Below are 24,693 nucleotides of genomic sequence, written 5' to 3' on the forward strand. Positions count from 1 at the left end.
TTAAGTCAATTAAAAAATAATAATTGATCAATCCTAATTTGAAATTAGATCAATTCTGATTTGAAATTATCTTAAACAAGATATTACTCAAGTTAAAAATTTATTTTTAATTCTGAAAACATAATTATTATATTCAAAGACAATAAGTAGATAGTGTTACTAAAAGTTATATAAGATTGTTTAGCTAACATCTTAATATTATTGTTATTATTAAAATATATTATCTTTAATTATATTTTAAAATTAATACACATAATATAATAATACAAATCTAATATTCTTATTTTACTCTTAATTCTATATTTTACAACAAAAACAAATTATCTAAATACTAAAATTACCTTCTATATAATTATTTATAATATTTTTATTACCATGATTAATATTTTTTTAAAATATATACAGAAATATAAGATTCCTGTTTTTTCACTTGTGTATAATAAATTAGAGGAATTACAAACAAATTATAATAAAAATTATAAAAAATATTAAAAATTTAAGTACAAATTATTTACTCTTTAATATTATTAACCGGACAATCATTTTAGTTTTCGGCATCGTAAAAGTAAAACCAAATTAATTATCATTTAATTTAAAAGATTAAAATATTTTTTATAATATGAAACGTTCCTACTATCGAGGAATAAATCTACTCTATCGTCATCATTCAACTATTAGCCAAGTTTTTTTTAAAAAAACAAAAAAGAAGAAGAAGCTATTAGCTAGGTTAAATTAAACTTATATAAATGAATGAGAAATGATAAATAGATGACACATCTGGTTTGTGACTAGCAAGAATATCGACATCTATTCCTCTCAGTACCTCTCTGTATTCTATTTGAAGGAAATGAACGTGATATCATCATGATGCTGTTTTTTCCTGTATAAAACAGATACTAGATAACCCCTCTTTCTCCAATTTCATAGCAGTGAACAAAGAGCACAGAAAACATGGGCGTGGACTACTACAAGATTCTTAAAGTAGATAGGAGCGCCAAAGATGATGATATTAAGAAAGCATATCGAAGTTTGGCCATGAAGTGGCACCCTGATAAAAACCCTAACAACAAGAAAGATGCTGAAGCTAAATTCAAGCAAATCTCAGAAGCATATGATGTATGTCAATTCAGTATACCCATTTCAAAAATTTTACTTTTTTGAAGTAATTTGAGTTTGTTTGTTTGTTTTCCCCTTGAAAGTTGTAATTTTGATGATGAGTTTGGATGGGAAACTGTTATTAATTTGTGGGGTTTTCTTGTTTTGCCCTAATTTGAATGTTGAACTGTTTACTTAGTGTTTGAGAACACTATTCAAATTTGATGTTGTAGTGTTTCGTGCAAAGTTGCAATTTTTTTTTCAAGGGTTTTCAATTTTGAGTTTCTTGGGTTGAATCTAAAAGGCTGGGGTAGATTCTTGGTTCACAGCATCAGTTGGTAGTTTGATATTTAAAAGTTTTCCAATTTTTTGTTTTTCTGAGGTGGGGTAGGTGGTTTTTCTTTTCCTAATTTGTATTGTGAAACAGGTCTTGAGTGATCCCCAGAAGCGAGCCGTGTATGATCAGTATGGTGAGGAGGGTTTGAATGGGGTGCCGCCGGGTGGCGGTGGTTTTCCTGGTGGCAGCGATGGTGGGCCGACAACATTCCGGTTCAATCCCAGAAGTGCGGATGATATATTTTCTGAGTTTTTCGGGTTTACGAGCCCCCTTGGTCGTCGTGGAATGGGGGACATGGGTGGCCGACCTGGATTTTCCAGGGGTGGCCCGTTTGGTGAAGATATTTTTGCTCAATTTCGGAATGCTGTTGGGGAGGGCTCTGGCCATATGCCTAGAAAAGGGGCACCCATTGAGAAAACATTGTTTTGTAGTTTGGAGGATTTGTATAAAGGGACTACCAAGAAAATGAAGATTTCAAGTGATGTTAACGATGCCAGTGGGTGAGTTCTCTACTTTTACTCATTTGCATGTCTTACTTTCTAGTTTCATCAAGGACTAAGTTTGTTCATGTTGGTGTGTTATTGCAAGGAATCGGATCACCAAATTTCATGTAGAGTTCGATGATTTGCTTTAGTCTGATCACTTGGGTCGATTGTTAGATAGCTTTCAAATTGAACTGTATGTTTACAGTGTTTTAGGTTTAGAGTAATCGACTCTCTACTCTCAAAGTGGTAGGTTAGATTCTTTTGATTGATGATATCTTTGAAATGTCTCATTTATGTACTTTTGATACTCTATTTCTGTTTCCATGAACAATGCTCACATGCTAAGACATTGAATGTGGTATTTTGCCAATGGTTGTAGACCTTTGTTCAAAGTTTTCCACACTTATTCAAAACTTAGTTTTGATTTGTGTTGCATTGCTAACAGCTAATGAGTGTGCTATTAAAATTAGGTAACATGATTTAACTCTAGGAGAAATGTTCTGCAGTTGTTCTTTCACTCTCACGGGTGCTGATTGTAAGCATGTTAGCTGGAAATGTATGTGACTGTATGTTTTTTTTTCTTTTTATTGCTTGGTAACCCATGTGTACACAGCTAGTGAATTTCATTTTTCATTCTTGTGTTCCTTGAGTGCCAAACATTCAGGAGAAAAGTCTTTATTTTCAACATGGAAGAATAATCTTGTAGAAACTTCCTATGGAATGTATGATGAATTGTGAAATCATGTATGAAATCTTTGATATTACTGTGATTATGACTACCTAATCTGGTGCATGTTATCTTGTTTGCAGGACACCCATCACAGTGCAGGAAATCCTGACAATTGAGATAAAGCCAGGTTGGAAGAAAGGAACAAAAATAACATTTCCCGAAAAGGGAAATGAACAAAGAGGAGTTATACCTTCAGACCTTGTGTTCATAATCGATGAGAAGTCTCATTCTCTCTTCAAGAGGGATGGCAATGATCTTGTTGTCACCCAGAAAGTATCTCTTGTAGAAGCCTTGACAGGTTACACAGTTCAGCTGACAACACTTGATGGTCGGAATCTGACAATTCCTATTAACAACACGATTAGTCCGACATATGAAGAAGTTGTCAAAGGAGAGGGTATGCCGATTCCAAAAGATCCTTCCAGAAAGGGAAACTTGAGAATCAAGTTCAATATCAAGTTTCCTTCCAGGCTTACATCCGAACAGAAAAGTGGCATCAAACGATTACTGACATCACCTTAAGCAATCATTTCATAGTTGCTTTATTTTCTTTGAAATGCCAATTGCTGCCACTGTGAACTGGAATTCCAATTAGAACAGTTTCGTAGAAGATGGTATTTGTTAATTGTTTCATTTCTTCTGTAGTTTTTGCTACTCAGTATTTTCTTAACTACTTCTCTACTTGTCTGTGTGAAAATTTCCTTCCTGCATTGATCTTCTCTGTACTTTAGTTTCTACTGCAAAATGTTAATGATTTTTGTGGGTGCCATTTTTATTTCTTTTTTTGCCATTTCTAGCTCTAGTGATCATGCATGCATAATAAGAAAACCTTTTTATGCATGAGCTTTGTTTTTACCATTGAAATATCACATCATCATTCACCACCAATACTTTATGAGAAATTTATGCATCACAATCATGAACGTGTTAATTATAATTTCTAAGAATGACGAAATAAAAGGTTTAAAATATTTTTTAAAGTATTTATATAAGTTTCTAGAAAAAAAAATAGTATTTTTAATATTTATTGAACATATATTTTAAATTTGTGAACTGTTATTATTTTTAAATGATCATTTCAAATTGTTTTATTTTTTTCTTTATTTTATCTTTATTAATAAATAGAACAATGTTTGTGATTTGTTAGAAGTTAGATAAAACGGATGAGAAACTCTGTCCAATATTTTTATAAATAAAGATATTATAAGAAGTTCTACACATCTTTTGACGGTCTTAAAATCTTTTACCATGACTTGTAAGAAGTAACTTTCTTGGTGAGGTTGAGCGACGAATTTTTTTCTTTTGTTTTTATTTGATGTAACAACTAAAATGCATGAAAATATTTTATTTAATTTTATTAAAATGTTTATTTCAATTATATTATTTCTTTCTATATTTAATGTCTGTATTAATTTGATCACTTTTTATTCTATTAATTAACTAAGATTTGATTGCCATTGAGTGCTTTTGAATCAATATTGTTGTGAATAATACCTTATTAAAATTAATGCTAGATATAAAATGATTTTAATTACACCTTTTTTAAACTCTTGTTATATAATAATGATTATTATGATCTATAAGGGATTAAAAATATATTTAATTTGGGTTTATTTACCTCAACAATCAAATATTAAATGTTTAAGTAATTTAATGATTTGATGATATAATTGAGATTTATTGAAGTAAATTTGTTTTAAGTAGTATGAGAGGTGGTTTTCAATCCTAACATCTTTTGATATAGGGTTAAATATGTTTTTAGTCCCTAAACTATTGGTCGTTTCTGGTTTTCGTCCCTCTTTCAAAGTAAGGTACAATTTGGTCCTCATCCTTTTCGAAACGTTGGTTTTAGTTCTCGGAATTTTGGTTTTAGTCCTCATTGTTGCTGAATGAGGACCAAATTTTTAAACAGTGTTTAATTTTCGAGGACTAAAACGAACGTTTCGAAAAGAATGAGGACCAAATTGTACCTTACTTTGAAACAGGACGAAAACCAGAAACGGCCAATAGTTTAGGGACTAAAAACATATTTAACCCTTTAATATATTTTATTTCTTTTCTTTTTTTGTCTCTCTGTTTATTCTATTTTTATTTATTCATTTTTATATTTTCTTTTATGTATTTACTTTTATCTTTATCTTTTATAACATATTTAATTTTTTATTTTTATCTATATTTGCATCTTACTTTTTATTTTTATTTTTTGGTTAAATATATTTTTAGTCTTTAAATTTTCTTATATAAAATTAGAATTTATTATTTTAATTCAATTATATTACCTTAAATTCTTTTACATGTCATGCATTTCAGGCTAGCATTTGAAGTTTTCTATAAGAAATAGAGTGTGATAGCTAAATGAACACAAAGATTTATGTTTGGTTCAGAAAAAGATCATAGACATTTTGAAATGGATGGAAAGAGAGTTTACTTTCATTACATGATTTATTAGACAATTTAAAATAAAAATTTGGAGAATTATTCGAAACTCAGAAAAATTACAGGAAAACATTATTGAACACGTAAAAATCCTGGATTCACTTGAGAAAAATTGAAACATAAGTAAATGTCTTTTGGGTGAATGACATCTTTGACACGTTTCTACTTCAGTGTCAACATATAAACACATTCAAGATGATGTAGTTAAAATAATTATATTCAATCCTAAAGTTTGAAAACCAAAATATATAAAAATATAATATAAAGAAAATTTTCAATTTTTGTGAGGGACTAATAGTATATTTAATCTTTATTTTCTTATAATTTACATTGTTGTAATATCTTATTTCCATATATTTATAACTTATTTTTATTTTTATTTAAATCAAATTATTTAATTTTACATGAATTAACCACAAATGTTTTATAATTTGATTGCTATCGTTAATTTCTTAAATTTTTTACTTCAAAATATATGAAAGTTAATGAAAATCAAGATAATGATTTGATACTAAAACAAACTTATAACTTTGTTATGACGGTAACATTCCAAAATATAGCATTTAACTAAATAATAGTCATCACAGATTTAGTAAGATACATCAGACAATAATATAAACTGAAATTTACAGTCATCCAAAAATAACTATAAAATTAAACTTTATATACAAACGGTTTAACCAAAACTATTTACAAAGCTAATGTAAAGAAAACTAAACAATATCTCCTCCATCTAGTGTATATTCTAGAGAAACTTCATCTCCCTCTGCTCACACCCACAAGATGATTATAACAAAGAAAATAACACAACAACATACAAACACAAACACAAGGTAAGCTAGTTTACAAATAAAGAATGATATATATATATATATATATATAAATGTTGGAACAATCGGTACCGTTATAGAGTCGCGCAGCGGAATAAAATATTCGGAAAGCGTGTTACGGTCACAAATCAAGTTTAATGGTCCGTTTTAGAAAAACAATTTTCTTAGAGAAAATTTATCAAACAGTTGATATGCGTAAAAGATAAAGAGTGTAGGGAATAGAAAATCACACAAGCAATTTTTATCCTGGTTCGATTCAAAAGAATCTACGTCCAGTCGTTAATCACTATAAATAGTGATTAACCTTTTTCACTAAAAAGTTATTTAACAGATTACAAGAAATAGTGAATAAAGCAGATAAATAAACCTTCCTTCGACGAACGAACCGGAAGAAGAACACTCTGCCAACTCGAAGAGAACCGCTCCGACTATCGACAAACGAAACACGAGCTTCTCCTATTCACGAGACCAGGCAGAGCACCTTACTAACTCGAAGAGAGCTTGCTCCGACTATCGACACACGACACGCGAGCCTCTCCTGTTCACGAGACCAAGCAAGGGAACTTGAACTATAGCTTCTGAGAACTTCCTCTGACAAACAGTATTCTGCAAGAGCTTCTGTTCAACAACGTTACATTCTAATTTCTCCAAAACAAAATATATAGCCAAGTACACTGAATGCCAAAGGTCAGCTCCCAACAGCCATGAATAATCGATTATTGTAAGTGATAATCGATTATTCAAGTCCGTTACAGGTTTTCAAGAATGTGATAATCGATTATATGATGTGATAATCGATTATTCTTGTATGACTCTGTGATAATCGATTATTGCCATTCCATAATCGATTATTACAGTTAAAAATGCAAGTTTACAAGGTTTACAAGAATTTCCTACTACATTTAATTTCTACAAATTGCTTTTAACTAATTCTAATATCTTCTTCAACTAAAACTTCTTGTAGCATCATCAAAACAAATTTCTTCAAGATTTACCAATACTCCTTATTGGTAACAATCTCCCCCTTTTTGATGATGATCAAAAATTCAATTTTAAAAGCAAGTTTGGCTTACCTGCAAAACATACAAGCTAACAAACAACAACAAGGTTAGCACTACCTGTAATAATTTATACTTCTCCCCTTGTATTATTCTTCTCCCCCTTTTTGATCAGAAGCAAAAAGTAAAATAATGGAAAAACTCCCCCTCAAATTTTTCTCCCCCTCAACAAAAGAATTGATGCATTTCAAAACATAAATAAAATTGAAATTTCATAACATGAAAGAGCATAATACCTCATATATCTTCCCCTGAATGTAATAATCCCCTTTTAAAAACAGACTCCAAAAAAATATAAAAAAAAGTTTTTTTTTTTTTTTTTTTTTTTTTTTTTTTTTTTTTTTTTTTTTTTTTTTACGAAAACTTAAGATAATCGATTATTACTTTAAATAATCGATTATGTGCGAGCCAAATTGTCAAAATCCAAATTTTTGAGGACGAGATAATCGATTATTACCCTTGGTAATCGATTATTTACGTTAATTTCCGGAAAACACAAATTTGGGCCAAATTTTCAACTTAAGACACATCTAACATTCATAAATTATTTCAAAGCTCTTAAAAAATACCAGGATACCATAGAGTCTTCTTTTCCTTTTGAAAAAATTAACCTGCAAAACAAAACAATAGAGTTTTGGTCCCCATAATCTCATTTGGGTCCTTTGAGGTTAGAGACAATTTACTTTATAACAGGAATCCAAGCATATTTTCCATTTGGAACATCAAAATGTTTAATTCTACATTTGTTAGAAGTGTGCCCCTTTTTCATACAATAAAAGCATGTGACAACATTTGGATTTCTATAAGACACAGTTCCTTTTTCAACCCATACCCTACGGGTTCTTTTAATTTGGTTCTTACTTTTAAAAACACTTTTGTTTTTATAAACCTTTCTAACAGTTATAGGCATTTCAACATTATTATTTCCAGTTGCAACTTCAAGAAGATTTTCAAGAATATCAATATCAAGCATATGATTCTTACATGAAAGACATTCAACAGGATTTTCAACATTTGAAGACTCTTTCATTTCCAAGTTGCAAATTTTATTTCTCAAACTTACTTCCTCATCTAATGCCTTCTCATATTTAATTCGCAATTCTTTAAATTCCTTTTTCAAATTTTTATGAGCAACATTCAATTTTTCAGATTCATCAAGCAATTCAAGAAAAGCTTTTTGCAAATCAAATTCACTAGATTCAGAATTAGAACAACTTACTTGGCTTGCAGTGTCATCAACATTAGCTGTCAAACATAAGTTTACTTCTTCAACAGAATCACTTGAACTAGAGGTGGTTGATGCATTATCCTCCGACGCAACGTGAACCTTTTTCTTCTTGTGAATTTTCTTTTCTTTTCTTTCTTTACTTCTTTTGTTGCTTGAACAATAAGCTTTCACATGGCCTCTTTCACCACATCCATAACATCTCAAGCTTGAAGAGGAACCTTGATAGTCCTTCTTTTCCTTCAATATTTTGCTTTCAGATGATTTATCATTGGCCATCAAGCATAGATTTTCTTGCTCATTAGAATCGCTTGAGCTTGAGGAGTTTGATGTAGAGCATGAATTCGAACAAGTCAACTTAGCCACATTCGATACTTCATCATGACTGACTCTTAAAAATTCCCACATTTCCTGAGCACTTTTATAAACAGATACTTTGAAGAAATCATCAAGGGTTAGTGCAGATAAAATTATGTTCCTAGCCCTAACATCATATTGTGCTATTCTATTTTCATCCATAGTCCACTGTAAAAATGGTTTTTCTACCTGCATATCATTTACAAAAATAGTGGGAACAATTGGTCCATTTATAACAACTTCCCAAATACCCCTGTCAATAGACTCCAAAAATATTTGCATTCTAATTTTCCAAAACGCATAATTTTCCCCCGTAAACAAAGGAGGTCTATCAATAGAAGCACCCTCAGCATAAACTTGGTTATGACGGCCCATTTTCGAAAAAATTTGAAAAAATATCAAAGCAAGCTCTGATACCAATTGTTGGAACAATCGGTACCGTTATAGAGTCGCGCAGCGGAATAAAATATTCGGAAAGCGTGTTACGGTCACAAATCAAGTTTAATGGTCCGTTTTAGAAAAACAATTTTCTTAGAGAAAATTTATCAAACAGTTGATATGCGTAAAAGATAAAGAGTGTAGGGAATAGAAAATCACACAAGCAATTTTTATCCTGGTTCGATTCAAAAGAATCTACGTCCAGTCGTTAATCACTATAAATAGTGATTAACCTTTTTCACTAAAAAGTTATTTAACAGATTACAAGAAATAGTGAATAAAGCAGATAAATAAACCTTCCTTCGACGAACGAACCGGAAGAAGAACACTCTGCCAACTCGAAGAGAACCGCTCCGACTATCGACAAACGAAACACGAGCTTCTCCTATTCACGAGACCAGGCAGAGCACCTTACTAACTCGAAGAGAGCTTGCTCCGACTATCGACACACGACACGCGAGCCTCTCCTGTTCACGAGACCAAGCAAGGGAACTTGAACTATAGCTTCTGAGAACTTCCTCTGACAAACAGTATTCTGCAAGAGCTTCTGTTCAACAACGTTACATTCTAATTTCTCCAAAACAAAATATATAGCCAAGTACACTGAATGCCAAAGGTCAGCTCCCAACAGCCATGAATAATCGATTATTGTAAGTGATAATCGATTATTCAAGTCCGTTACAGGTTTTCAAGAATGTGATAATCGATTATATGATGTGATAATCGATTATTCTTGTATGACTCTGTGATAATCGATTATTGCCATTCCATAATCGATTATTACAGTTAAAAATGCAAGTTTACAAGGTTTACAAGAATTTCCTACTACATTTAATTTCTACAAATTGCTTTTAACTAATTCTAATATCTTCTTCAACTAAAACTTCTTGTAGCATCATCAAAACAAATTTCTTCAAGATTTACCAATACTCCTTATTGGTAACAATAAACTCATTTAAACATTTTACATACAACAAACATATCACTACACCATCATCAAACACTTTATGCATGACACTATTATGAATGGACTGTCCGAACTTAGAATGAATGTCGAACTATGGCAGATTGTGCACTTGTGGTGGCTTCTACTGCTTTGCAAAGCCATTGTCAATGAGTTTCATCCTACCACACTTACAAGGTTAGTTTATTCCACGCCTTGAATCATATTGGAAGCACCCAGGACTAAGATCTCACCACATGTATCAATCATTTCTATATGAGAATGAATGACCATTAGAGTGTCAAGATAAACCCCAAGACTGAGCTCCCTGTATTCAGACTAACTACACTTGAGACTACACCAAGAATTCCACATTGGAACTTAATTCACAACTTTGAAAATCTTTGAAACCATGTCCATACATCTTTTTACTTTTACAATGCACACTAACATTTATAACCTTTAATCATACTTTACAATACATTAAAAAACCAAAAAAATCATTGAAAAACACTTAATACATAATATAGAAGTATCTAGGGTGGCGCTCAGGCGCCCAAAAGCTGGGGCTAAGCGCCCTAGCTTCTGTTTGCTTGCGCTCACTACCAGAAAGCTAACGCTCAGCATCCTGGCCCCTGGAATGGGGTGCTCAACGCTATCAGCAGAATTCCACTCTTTTTAGATTAATTCTCCCACTTACCCTACAACTTCTAAAGACTTTGAGGACCCTCCAAACCTTGAGAAAACTCAGAAAACATTGTTGTAAGTCAATTTGAAACTTTAAAACCCAAATTCACTCCTATAAGCTACTCAACTTCAATTCTACACTTTTAAACCCTCATACCATTTTATCAACTACATAAACAAGTCTAAATACACTTGTTAGCACACTCTAATACCTCAGTTTCATCCCAGTTATTCTACTTTAAATTCCCAATAGCTAAAACCTAAAAAATGGACTAGAAACTCAACTTATGAAGCCATTATCACTTCCATGACATATTTTACTGGTTTTAGTACCTAGACAAGTCCTAATAGGTGTAATAACAGACCTCTAACCTCCCAACACAGTTTATGCGCACTATTTCAAAATCTTACTACTCAAAACCCCCGTTTTACACCAAAACACTTGAAAACTTCAACTATAATCCCTCCCTTTGCTACATATCATTTTTCAACCATCTAACCCTCCTAACAAGTTCTAATTTACCTCATAACCTAAACAATGGTTTACTCACATCAACCCCAAATTCTCAAACACACACATACAAACTCCCATTTTAGGCCTAAAACTAAAGAGTTTCACCATTTCTCATCACAATAATTTTGAATTCAGTTTCAAACAACAACACAACTTCATCATACATATTTATAACAACATAGCACATCAATTTCACATTATTATAATCACAAAGACTTCATAATACCAAATACCGTTATTTACACATAGCAAATACTATATTACTATCACAATTTCATCCAATACATCATATTATTCTTATAGATTCTATTTTAATTTAAACAAACATAATCTAAGACAGATCTAGATTCCCTCACCTCACAATAAATTGCCTAACTCAAAGAAATGTTTCGTTGATTGCTTGAAACGCAAGGAATCTTTAGATGAACCTACGAAACACCAAATTGAAAACAAAGAGAACTCTAGATTAACCAAGAACAAGAAAGGAAGACCAAATGATGCATGCAACACAATTTCCATGCATGATCATGGACCGAAGCTAATAGGTAAAATGAATAGAAACTTACTTGCTCTAAGACATAAATTGATCGGTTAGAATTATAGACATTGACGCCGTGATCGTCTAGACACCTCCTTATCGTTAAACAAATGACTTAAGAGCAAGAACACTTAGAGAGAGATGTGAGAGGAAATAAAGAGAAAGAGTTTTAGAGAAATAGAATGTGTTTTAAGTAATGAGACAAATTTAGAAATTTCTTTTTTATTATGAAATTATTTTAAAATAAAATATATAGTCTCATTATTTTAATATACCTACCAACTCTAATACTCTATTTTCTAGGTTCTTACAATGACAACATTCACTAAAAAATAATTAGATTTTGATGAACTTTTCTCCAACAATATCTTCACATTAAATATTTTACTCTCTTATTTTATTGTATTATTTCGAAAAACAACTATAACTAAAAACTTATACTATGTTACTTGTATTCAATAATACTCAAATATAATTCATAAGAAAACTAAAAGGATAAGATAAAACTCTTATTTCTTTCATAAATGATAATATATTTTTGAATTAAGCTTCCTCCTAAAGTTTTCGAAAAAAATTAAAAAATAAGATTAGTCAAACTAAACTACATTTCTTTATCCTCCAATTTTAGAGGAGTTTTATTTGAGAAAACTTGACTATAACAAATATATTTTTATGTCTCATAAATTTGTAACTACTATTTTTATGTAACTTTTCACAAGACACAATCTGAATCTTACATCTATATCACTGATGATAATGTTTAATATATAATTAATTAACAACATAATAATATTCAATTAAGCACATAAGAACTCAAGCTTGTACATTTTTTATGTTATTGGCTGCATAAGGTATTTTAAAATACCCAGAACTTTTATTTACTTTTCTTTTCTTTCTTTTCACTTCATTCTTATTGAACCAACGATCTAATTTTGATGAAAACTGGACTTTGAATGCAATTTTTGTTAAGCATTTATCTAATATTTGTAAATTACATATTTTTAATATTAAAATTCTAAGTAAATTTGAGAGAATACACACAATTCAAGATCGTTTTAAATATAATATGAATAAAATAAATATGCATCGTATTTATATTTATGATAAATAAATATTATGATACAATGCCATCTTTTAATCACTAATATTTTTGAAATTTTAATTTTAATTTAAAATAAAAATAAAAAGTTATGAAAATTTTCTAAAACTGCTATAAATGAAAATAAAAACTTCTAATAACATTCAATTAATAATATTTCCTACAAACACTCTCAAAATAACTATTCTATTTATTTATAGAGAGGATAGCTGACTATTATTTCCACTCGTGTTCCACCATTAATAGGAACATGAACATAAATAGTCAAGTGCTTACAAATTTAATTTAATTTTTGAAGAGAAAAAATCATTATCCAATCAATATCAGATAAATTTGTGATTGGAATCTTAATTGACTTGGATAGATCAATTTTCGACTTTAGCCTTATTTTTATCTTTTTCATTGACAAAAATAATAAATAAAAGCTTATATATATTTAAAAAAAATAAGAAAATAGTTCAAAATTTAAAGCGTATCATTTATACATCATTATTTATTTTTAACTAAATATATTTCATAAACAAGTATAAATTATGTAAAATATGGAAATAGTTATATAAAAATATAAAAAACAAATTATAATTGATATCATAAATCCAAAAACAATAGTATACCCATCAGAAGTTTAATTTTCAAAAACCAAATCTAAATTTACTAGGAAAATAATATTATTCGAACCTCTATGACACGAAGGTTATCCATAGAAAGAAATGGTCTTAATTTCTACGACCCGAACTCGCTCCATAGAAACTGAATCGGTTGAACTCAGTGCAACCTAAACTTAAACTCTCTTCAAAACGAATGTTGCTTTAATCCACAGAGATTTATGTAACTGCTACGACACCAATGTTGTTTTATCATATCACGCATAATGATTATTCTAGTATTTATGAAAAATATTATTTTTAAACTCATTTAATTCATAAAAGGGGTCCTAATATTTTTATGACCCCAAATCGATCCGAATTACGTATTAATTATTTTAGACCTAATTTCTCACCAAACCTATTTTTTTTAGTGGAAAGCAAGTGAAACACAGTGGAAGAGGAGGCAATTTAGCCATATTGAGTACTACTTATACTAATACATACACATTCTTCAAGTTTGTATTTTTACTCACTTTCTCCACCCCTTTGATCAATTTCCATGGTCTTTCTCTTCAATTTCATTTAGTTTCCCCGAATTCCAAGCCCTTTCTCTTAGATCTCAATTGTGTTATGGACATGGCTTCCAGTCCGCGCACCGTTGAAGAGATCTTCAAGGACTATAGCGCCAGAAGAACCGGTGTTATTCGCGCTCTCACTCATGGTACTACTCTTCTCTCTCCAATGCCTCTTTCTCTTTCTTCCATTTTCCTCTCCCACTTGCTTATGACCTTTTTGCCCTTTTCTTCTTTCAGACGTTGATGAATTTTACGGACTCTGCGATCCAGGTAAAGGGTGGTTAGGATCTGGGTTTTCTGGGGTTGGTTCCATAGTTTGGTTTTTGTTACGTGTTCATTTTGCTTGGTTGTTTTTGTGGGATTCGTCTTGTTTGTGAACTTGCAAAATTGGTTTTTTGGTTGGAGTGAATAAATTAGAGTTTGCACGCTCGGAATTTGAGTAAAACGACATGGGTCTGTGGTAATGAGAGGAATGTGAGTTCTTGTGCGTGGGGGGTGATTTTTTTGCAGAACTGGTTTTGTATGAAATTGGTCTTGGTTACTGTTGATTTGACTGTGAAATTAATTTATGCTGGGATGTTTTTATTGTAGAAACAAGTTAGTAGTGGAACTTTATAAAATTAAGATAAACATTCGAGATTGATTTTGAGTCTCAAAATCGGTTAACTGTTTACTGGTATTTCAACTATGATTTTGGATTTTACATTATCCAATTTGAATCCAAAAATGCGCTTAGTTATTGAGGGAATATGGAATGAGGTAGTATTGGTATGTTCCGATGTTTGAGTCTGGTTAGATGACAACAATCACATTCATTCTGGTGTATTGTGTCCTTCTATTAAATTTAAAGTCTCTGGTGTGTTTCTTTAAGATAAGGATAACTTGTGCCTCTATGGACACCCAAATGAAGCCTGGGAAGTAACTCTGCCAGCAGAGGAAGTTCCACCAGAGCTCCCTGAGCCAGCTCTTGGAATCAATTTTGCTAGGGATGGCATGAACCGAAGGGACTGGCTATCTCTGGTTGCTGTGCACAGTGACTCGTGGTTGGTTTCTGTGGCCTTCTACCTTGGGGCTCGTCTTAACCGCAATGAAAGGTAAGATCTAGGATATGCTTGAATGTGGTGATAAGTTAAGTTCATTGTGGCTGTCTATCCTTGTCTAATGTTGAAATTAAGGGCCACGATGTTGTTGGTGTGGTTGATGAATGTCTCGAGCAATTATCAACATTCAAATTTCTCAAATGTCTGTTGTGATCTGATGCCTGATAGATTTACGCATGCGTCCCTTGTTTTGCAGTAAGCTTTTTAATACAATCTTATGTGACCAGCAAGATCAGCTGAGGTCCCCATCCAACAATTTATTAGAAAAAAAAAATGAATTTGAGGTTATCAGTGAGTGACCATGTTGACTACTCTGCTTATCCTCATAAAAGTTTATGTATGTCAACATATCTAAACTATGATGACATCGGCAGTTTGAATTACCTTCCGATCACACACACACACACACTTACAAATATATTATTTTGTCATCACTTTAGTTTTTGATTTTGATTTATTTTAGTCTCAATTTGGTATGTTTATGACATTGGATATTTTTCCAGCCATAGATTAGTGATGTATGAATCTTTAAAATATGACTCTTGGCTATTAATGGTGAACATATCTTAAACTTTGAGTGCCTTTTTATTTTGGAGCATTTGTAAGTCTGTCATATTGACAGAATACCAATTGATATCACACCTATTAAAATACAGAATACTCCATCGCATATAAATCGCTTATATAATTTCAGTTATGTTTGTGTAGAGGGTGTTTGACAAAATCAGCTATCTTGAAAAAGTAGTTGCTCTGTGAATTGCTATACTGTTATATCACTTCCGGTTGGTAGTACTTGAAAATTAATTTCTGCGTTTTGCTCTGCTATCTGGGATTGACTACTATCGATTTTCTCTAATGGCTTTCCCTTCAACTAGAAATTTCTGCAACTACTTATTATTAGAGCTGTTCTACCGAATTTCTTTATTGTGGTAATTTTTTCTTTTCATTTGCTGCTTATGATTCCTTCTATTGATGGCTAACCCATTTCTTTATGGCAGGAAACGTTTGTTTAGTTTGATCAATGATCTTCCATCCGTTTTTGAAGTTGTGACTGAAAGGAAACCAATTAAGGACAAGCCCACTGTGGATAGTGGAAGCAAGTCTCGGGGAAGTACCAAGGTTAGTGTATTTCTATTCTAGTGATAAGTGTTTCTTGTGTAGCAGCACTCTCTCTTACACACTTTATTTTTTGCTGAAATTTTACTCGAAATAAAAAAATAAAAATTGCATTTCACTCTTTCTTATTTAATGATTTATCACTCAAGACTTATTAGTTTCCAATAAATATTAACAATTAGTAAAGAGTGTGTTGGGCGTAAGCTTGATGGCTTTTTTTAAGTTCGGACACTTTAGCTGTTACTTTTGCTATTCCCAAGAAGATAAATTGAAACAAAGTAGTATTCTAAGATATCTGTACCATGATGTCTGCTTTTGTATGTTATTGCACAACTAGTTCAAGCAGTTGTCTTCCAGTGTATGCAAAACCATGCGAGGCATGCTGCATGTTCCATTTCTGATGTCATTCCTGTACATTTATATGCAGAGATCCAATGATGGGCAAGTTAAAAGCAACCCGAAGTTTGCTGCAGATGAGGGTTACGAGGAGGATGAAGATGAGCACAACGAAACACTCTGTGGAAGCTGTGGTGGAAACTACAACGCAGACGAGTTTTGGATTTGCTGCGACATATGTGAGAGGTGGTTCCATGGGAAGTGCGTTAAGATCACCCCTGCAAAGGCTGAGGGCATAAAGCAGTATAAATGTCCATCATGCAGCCTGAGGCGTGGCAGGCCCTAGAGTGAAGACTGTGGAAAGGGTGCATGTGAGGTGAGTGTTGTTTCGTGGCTTACAAGATACTGTAATTTTGTTACATCACTTACAGAAGTTCATGTAATGGCTAAATTTAGTAGGGATCAAGTTTCTTTTTTACCAAGATGAACGGTTGGTGTATGATACACAGTACAGAATAGGACATGACAAATTTTAATTTCATGATTAGTTTATATTTAGTTGAATATTGCTTGAATTTATATTGTAACTTTATTTTAGTTTTTATCAGAGAAAACAACATTTTCTCCTCCACAGTTTTTTCTAATCCAACTTAAATTGTGTTGTTGCATGATGGGTTGATGAAACGATTGTGTGTGCATAGATGACTTCAACAAAAAAGAAACTGAATTATGTGTGAAGTAAGACGTGAAATTTTGATTTTCTGTCAACTTTGTCTCTTTCTATTTACCTATTCCTAAAAGGCAGGACGCATGTGTGGTGAACTTGAAGGTGAAATGGATTTCTATGGGACTTTAGTTTTTCTGTCACTGAGGAGAGCTCATTTTAACATCCTGAAATGCTTTTTGTTAAATTTAACGTATGATTTCTTAAGAGTGTGACCTTAGATTTTGATCGATTTCGATTATTCATTGTAGAATAAATATTGTTAGGAGAGCTTCTCGTTCTATCCTTTGTATTATGAAAAAAATGAAGTTTCTTATTTGAATAATAATATGCTTGGCTAAAATAGCCTTTTGTGGCTTCTATACTTCTGAACATTTGTTTTAAATCTAGTTTCAAGGTTTTGAAATTTTTAATTTGGTCTCAATTTTATCAAACTGAAATGTTAGAGAGTTGAGAGATCCGTGTATAGCAAAAAGAAAAGGAAAAACAAATCAAAGGACTTACAACCAATGTCTCCACCATCTGTTTCTGTTTTCAACAGACAATAATTTCCGGATGTTATAATTTTACTCTTTATTAAAAATGTTTCTAAATTTTCAACCCAACTTATAGTGATCACTATTTTCTATCTCATGAACAAATTTAGTAAAACAATCTGGTTTTCCTCATTCTAAACCATTATCCAAATGCATTCACAACTTTTTACTTCTATGCAAGTCACTTGAGGAAGCAACATGGAATAGACTAATGCCAAATGAGGCAGTGATGAAAATGGTATTGAGAAGGAAACTACGTGTGGTATCTGTAAAGAAAGACATTGACTGAAACATAGGCATTCTCGCCATCAAATCAATAATTCCCATTGGGACAAAGGAATAAACCAGAAGCATAAACACCAAAGGTTAAGTGTGAGAGTTGGACTTTTTGGACAACTATCGACAGTTAGCAGAATCTAAGGAAATGCAATGCAGCTTAGTTGACATCGCCACCTTGGTTAATTCTATGTGTTTTGTCCTTGTTGCACCCTTCTCTTCTCTGCTATAATCCTCCTCCTTACAATCCCTTTGCTTGGGCCTTAGACCCCAAAAGTTGAGCTATGGGTTCCTCTCGCTCACGTGCCTCTGCCACCGCCAAAGAACGCCTACGCTGGACACAAGAACTCCATGATCGCTTTGTAGTGGCTGTAAATAGACTAGGTGGCCCTGATCGTAAGTCCTCCTTTGCATCTCGATAATGACTCTTAATAATACCATGCATCATCATATAATAATGGTGCAAAACTGTGGAACTTCTTTATCAATGAACTTCTATATGAACTTTATCAATCTTTTGGGTATTGTTCAAGTTTGATTCTTGGTGAAAATAATCTTCAATCAAACCTTACTTTCTTCTCTGTCGAACCAGATTGGGACATCTTCAAAAAAGTCTGGAACTTGTTTTATGAAATGAAAAATAGTCAAACAAAAGTTAAGGTTTTTATGATTCTTTTATTGTTAGATTTCTTAATTATGAAATCTGTCAAGTGATGAATCCTTTGTTGATGGCTTAACCATTTATGTTGGAATAACAATTTTTAGCTTTCGTTAGTCTTTAGAAAATAATAATGGTTATAGAGAAATAATGAAGAGGAACAGAGAATTTAGGTCACTAGAGATACTAAGCAGAAAAAAATATTGCGTAATTTTTATTCGTATAAAAAAACAAATAATAAAGGTATTAGATAAAAGTGTCGAGAGAGAATGTGATGATAAATAATATTCTTAAGAATTTGAGCTATAATCAAGCTCAATAAATAATCGTGTTAATTATAAAATCAACCTTAACTTTCATTGTTGATTAAAAAAAAAATCGTGTTTTCGTGCAATACTTTAAAATCTGTGGTTGATTTTTCTTGTTTCTTGGATTATTTAGAGAAAGGAATTTATTAAACTTCTTTAAATTATACGTTTTTTTTTTTGTTAATTTCTTTGTATACTTGCATTCTGCCATTGTGTTTTAAAGACGGGAAATATATTCTATATTTAGTTTTAAAACGCACTTTTTTATTCTTTTGTAAAAAAGATGTTTGTTTTCTTAAATAAGTGATTTTTAAAATTACCTTTTTAAAAAACAAAAAACACATATTTTAAATTTAACGAAACTCATTCAATAACATATAATTTAGTTGGAGTGATAACCCATAAAATTAGTTAGATGAAATATTTGTTAGAGAGAAATTGATAGTTACATCAGTAATTTGTTTGAAAAAAGCTTCTCCATAAACATTTTTAAAAGAAGGAAAAAATAAGTTTATTAATATACCGAAATTAACTTACATATAAATTAACATAAAATTTTGAAGAAACTAATAGCTAATAAATTGTATAAATGGCACTAATTTGATTTGTTTGTGTAGGGGCAACACCAAAAGGTATATTGAAAGGAATGAAGACTATGGGTATTTCAGAGCTAAGCATTTATCATGTCAAAAGCCACTTGCAGGTTTGAATTACTTTATATTTAAATACCTTAATGCTAATTTCATTTTTCAACTGAAATTTTAAATAAATCTATTTTAAAATTAAGATTACACACATCATGTTTGAATTGGTTTATATCCATATCTCAAAGTTAATTGTAGTTTTCAACTGAAATTAATATATTCCGGACATGATATATTTAATGTTTATATAATATTAATAAATACTTTTAAGCAGTCTTTTCAATGTCAAATCAATTTCACCTAGCAAATGTTTTAATACACTTTGAAATACTGAGATCCATTCACAATTTTAACATGCTTACATCAACAAAATGGATGCTAATTCACATTTTTCATATCATTTATTAAAAATGTCATACATTATTTTCAACAAAAACAATTTTTTTACAATAATATAAAGACAGAAATCAGATTTAATTCAATATAAATAAATACAAAATTGTTAGAGTAATTGAATAACACATATTTAGGAAACTTGAACTTCAAAAGGCCATTATTCATATCTAGAAAGTGAAACCAGATAATTAAGTTGAAAAATCACAGTAAAGTTAATCATGTGGAGAAATCTGATAAGTTGAACATGGATTTGTTCAGAAATACAGGATCTCCAAATTGATTCCAGAGTCCTCCACAAGTAAGTTTCTTCCTTGAGTATTGATGCTAATATAGCTCCAAATAACACCAAATTCATGTGAATTTTCTAAATTATCTATGAAGGAGGAAAAGTTGAGAAGAGAAGCATATCAGATATACTTCCAAATTTTAGCTCTATATCGTGAGTTAGTAATTTTATTCAACAACAGTATTTTCTTTTTCTCACCTTTTCAACTTTCAGTTTTGCATCCTCCAACTTTTCAGCAATGATTTTACTATTAATGTTTGTAATTGGCAGTGCTCTTCAACTAAAGGAACTGCTTCAAATGCAGAAAGAGGTGCAAAATCGCTTGGGTGATAAAACACAGGTATTTCTTTTCAGTTTTGACCAAGATAGAGAGAATATCTTCAATGATTTTTTTTATTTTTTATTTTTAATTTTGTTTGATTGGCTTAAAGGTTGCGAGAAGTATGAAGGAAAAAGTTGAAGCACAAGGAAGGTACATGGAGAGACTTGGACAAAGCAGTGAGATGAAAACAAGAACTGGAAAAGCATGCAAGGCTTTTGATTCTTCTACAACTGCACCTCTGCCTTCTCTTTCTGAGGAATCCGAATCACTGAAATCACAGAGTGAGAAAGAGCATGAATCGGTCAAAAAGCAAAGGATTTCAGAAGAGGGTGTTTTTCCATTAAGTTTTGAACATGCATCATCAACCCCACCAGAATTCTACAACCAAACATGGAATCTTCCTTGGAGCCAGCTTGCAGCAGCATGCCTATCAACTTTGGATCCCAGTTTCATATTTTGAGTTTTCTTTGTTAATAATGTGTTTGCCTAATACAAGAATGATGCTCTTCATCTTACTATAATGTTTGGTGTATCTGTGTAATATAGTGCTGGAAAAATAAATAAATAAATGTTTGGGGTTGGCTAGAATTGTATCATGTATGTATTTGGAGGTTGATACTCTCGTTTGGAATAACACTACAATGTACTTTCTTTTCTTTTTAATAAAACCAAATTCTGAGTCTTAAAATGTTCAACAGATGGCCACTAATTTTTCATAATTATTTTAGGCTCACATGTTGGATTTTGATTTAAGAAAAATACTGAAAGAAACTGTGGTATCAAGATTTTTAAATAATTCAGTAAATGATATCATACTATTTTAGGTTGTTTTAAGGATGATAACAAAAATATAATGAAATAGAATAACTTTTTTTATAACTTAGAGAGTTTTTATGGTATTGTAAAACGAATAATTTTTTTTATCAATTAATTATTGTTTACATATGTAAAAAAAAATTATATTTTGATAAACATGGAACTATAACTATAATAATTCAATTAGAAGTATAATACTACTAATTAAGTGATATTAAGTAGTATAAAATAACAACAACAATATATATATATATATATATATATATATATAACAAATGTTAAAAGATTGAAAAATGTATTGATTTTACTTTTCTTTATTCAAATTTATAATTTCTTTATTATACTGTTTTATTAACTTTTATAATCTTAAATTTTTTCTTAAAAAGAAATCATGGAGTACTTGTCATTCAAAGTCTCGTGATGATATAAATTCATTTACATCCAAATTACAAATCTTGATTGTTATTATTTTTTTAAATCCTACGAGTCATTATATTTTTGGATTTTAAAACTAAAAAGAATTTTTTGTATATCAAATAATTTTGAAGTTTGATTTAATACAACAATCTTTATAGTGATAATTTCTTTTTTTTCTAGAGTTGAACTTGTGATTTTTGTTCCAATATCAATTATTAGATCATTATTGGGTCAAAAATTATAATTAATGATTAAGATTAATTCTTACTTAAGAAGTTAACTATCTAAATATGATTATTTGATTCTTACTTCAACTACCTTACATTTGTCACAAAACATTATAAATCTTATAATAGTTTATATATTTCATCGAAATAATATCACATTGTGTATACTTTGCCTACTTGCAAAAAGTACTAGTGGAAACATATTTCACACCTAAACATATTTTAAGTCAAAATAGTATTTTTCAGCTTTGTCACTTACAATGAACTAGTGCATCACTTTGACTCAACTTTTTGATCTTCAACAAGTGAATTTAAGACACATCTTGTCTTTTGTAGCTTTCTATCCAATTCCATGGTGCTGACTCATCAACCACCACATGCCTCTTGGTGTATTCTTCTCATCATCATCTTTTTCAAATTTTAATTTCTTTATCATTTTATCTAAATAAATTATTATTGCATATTACCTTCAATACACAAATAATAATACTTTACAACACAACATTATTTTAAATACTAAGATACAACATATGCTCTTCTCACTTCAATATTATGAAATCATTTTAATAATAAATTTTTTATATTTAAAAATTAGTTCTAGAATTTCATATATAATAAAATGTATTAATCACAACAACAATAATTTAAAATTTAATTCAGGACTTAAAGTAATAAATCCAAAATCCAAAACTTTTGACGTGATTATAACTTTTTCATTGAGTTATACATAAAATATAGGTTTAATTGCTTCCTTTGTCCCCAGTTTGGTTAAATTGTGTCAAATTCATCCTCATTTTTAAAAAAGTTTCATTGTCGTCCTCACGTGGTATAAAAGTGTCAATTGAATCCAAACATAGAAAAAATTTGTGTCAAAGTAGTCATTTTTCCTATATATCTGTGTCTTCCTTTCATATGTCACTTCTCTGGAGCTATGAAAAGCTTTAAATTGGATAAGGTAAAATGAATATCTGTACTTGATTGTATGAAAGGAAGACACAGAGATATAGGAAAAATGACTACTTTGACACAAATTTTTTCTATGTTTGGATTCAATTGACACTTTTACACCACGTGAGGACGACAATGAAACTTTTACACCACGTGAGGACGACAATGAAACTTTTTTTAAAAATGAGGATGAATTTGACACAATTCAACCAAACTGGGGACAAAGGAAGCAATTAAACCTAAAATATACTAAAAAAACGTACGAGAGAAGGCTTCCTACTCTGTTCTTATCACAAGTGACAAAAAGTAATTTACCAACAATCTCGTTTCTCAAAAGACGTGTACTACAGAAAAGCAATTTGAGAAACAATATTTTGGAAAAGACAACATACTTAGCATAAACATAGAAAGTTTAAGTTCCTTAAACATTTAAAATGTTTTTCATAGGAAACAGCCAAGCCTACTGATTTTACAGAATCACATAAGTTCAATTGGAAATATAAAAGTCACAGAAATTGTCACGCGTTTCCAAATTGGTAATTAGGACGGCTAAAAAGTTGTAACTTACTATTTAATTTTTTATTTTCTAGTCATCCGAATTTATAGTTTTTTAATACATATAGTTATTGAAGTTTATAAAGTTGACTAATGTATAGATAGTTTTTTTCTATTAATGTTAATTTGATATTAGTCAAATAAGATCAAATTATAATATATAAATAAAGATAAATGTATTTTATCAAATCAAATTTATAAGATTAACTTTAAACGTATCATCGCAATATAGTATTAGAATTATAAAAATTTATTCTAATAAAATTAAGGACTATTGTATTATTTTGATTTTAATTTTTTTACTCTATGTTCGATGTTTTTTAATATCCAATGTTTTAAGTTTAAGAGATGTATTGGAGGAAATCGATAGGAGATAAACCACTCTACTAAATGAACTTAATAAAACTTAATAATTTATATTATATATTTGATAAATACATCATATCATTTGTTTTTTTTTTTTTAGTTTAAGTAAATATAATGAAATATTTAGAATGGTTGCTTGAAGGATTTGGAAAGAAGGGTGAAAGTTGATGTGGATTTAACTTTTCTATTAGAAAAAAAATAATAACGTTGATAAAAAAATATAATGAAATATTTATAAATTATTATCAAAATAAAGTGTATTTTTATTATGATGGCAAAAAAAAATTAATATCCGTAAATATTTACAAGTAAAATTTATTACTAAATGAATACCCATAAATAATGAGTACAGACATTTAAGATGGATATTCGTAAATAATAGATTTGAATATTTAATTAAATAGTTATTAACTCATGTATAAATGCTATACGTTAATAATTATTAATAAATTTTAGTTAATTTTTTTAAAATCAAGTGATAAAATTATTAGTTAAAGAAATTTTAATAATTAGAGAATTACTTAGAATTCAGTTGAAATATTTGTAATTTTTATTTACACATATAAAACTAAAATTATTCTTTAAAATATTAAATTTTAAAATTTATATTTTTGTATAAATCATTTAGATTGATGTTTTAAAAAGACCAAATTTATTTATATTAACATTTGAATATGAAATTTAATTTAAGTGGTACTTTAAAATTAACTTTTATCTAAATTTATATT

General features: G+C 30.2%; 3 protein-coding genes across 3 annotated transcripts; all 3 read left to right on the forward strand.

Moving 5' to 3' along the window:
* Nucleotides 1-768: 768 nt before the first annotated feature.
* LOC124824654 (uncharacterized) lies at nt 769-3,416 on the forward strand. Its single transcript, XM_047297112.2, has 3 exons — nt 769-1,116; nt 1,523-1,932; nt 2,728-3,416. Exons 1-3 carry the CDS (start codon nt 952-954, stop codon nt 3,167-3,169), a joined length of 1,017 nt encoding a protein of 338 aa, XP_047153068.1. The 5' UTR covers nt 769-951; the 3' UTR covers nt 3,170-3,416.
* A 10,313-nt stretch (nt 3,417-13,729) lies between these two features.
* LOC124846788 (PHD finger protein ALFIN-LIKE 1-like) lies at nt 13,730-17,117 on the forward strand. The gene is made up of 5 exons (XM_047324139.2): nt 13,730-14,080; nt 14,172-14,204; nt 14,806-15,028; nt 16,033-16,153; nt 16,578-17,117. The coding sequence occupies exons 1-5, from the start codon at nt 13,990-13,992 to the stop codon at nt 16,830-16,832; spliced, it is 723 nt and encodes a 240-aa protein (XP_047180095.1). The 5' UTR covers nt 13,730-13,989; the 3' UTR covers nt 16,833-17,117.
* Nucleotides 17,118-18,292: 1,175 nt separating this feature from the next.
* Nucleotides 18,293-21,277, forward strand: LOC124846791 (myb family transcription factor RLI1-like). Its single transcript, XM_047324142.2, has 6 exons — nt 18,293-18,418; nt 19,606-19,691; nt 20,287-20,326; nt 20,410-20,467; nt 20,585-20,654; nt 20,746-21,277. Exons 1-6 carry the CDS (start codon nt 18,307-18,309, stop codon nt 21,094-21,096), a joined length of 717 nt encoding a protein of 238 aa, XP_047180098.1. The 5' UTR covers nt 18,293-18,306; the 3' UTR covers nt 21,097-21,277.
* The last annotated feature ends 3,416 nt before the right edge of the window (nt 21,278-24,693 follow it).

This window comes from Vigna umbellata, chromosome 3 (assembly GCF_029865625.1).
Source record: "Vigna umbellata cultivar VRB3 chromosome 3, Vumbellata_1.0, whole genome shotgun sequence".
Classification (NCBI taxonomy): Eukaryota; Viridiplantae; Streptophyta; class Magnoliopsida; order Fabales; family Fabaceae; genus Vigna; species Vigna umbellata.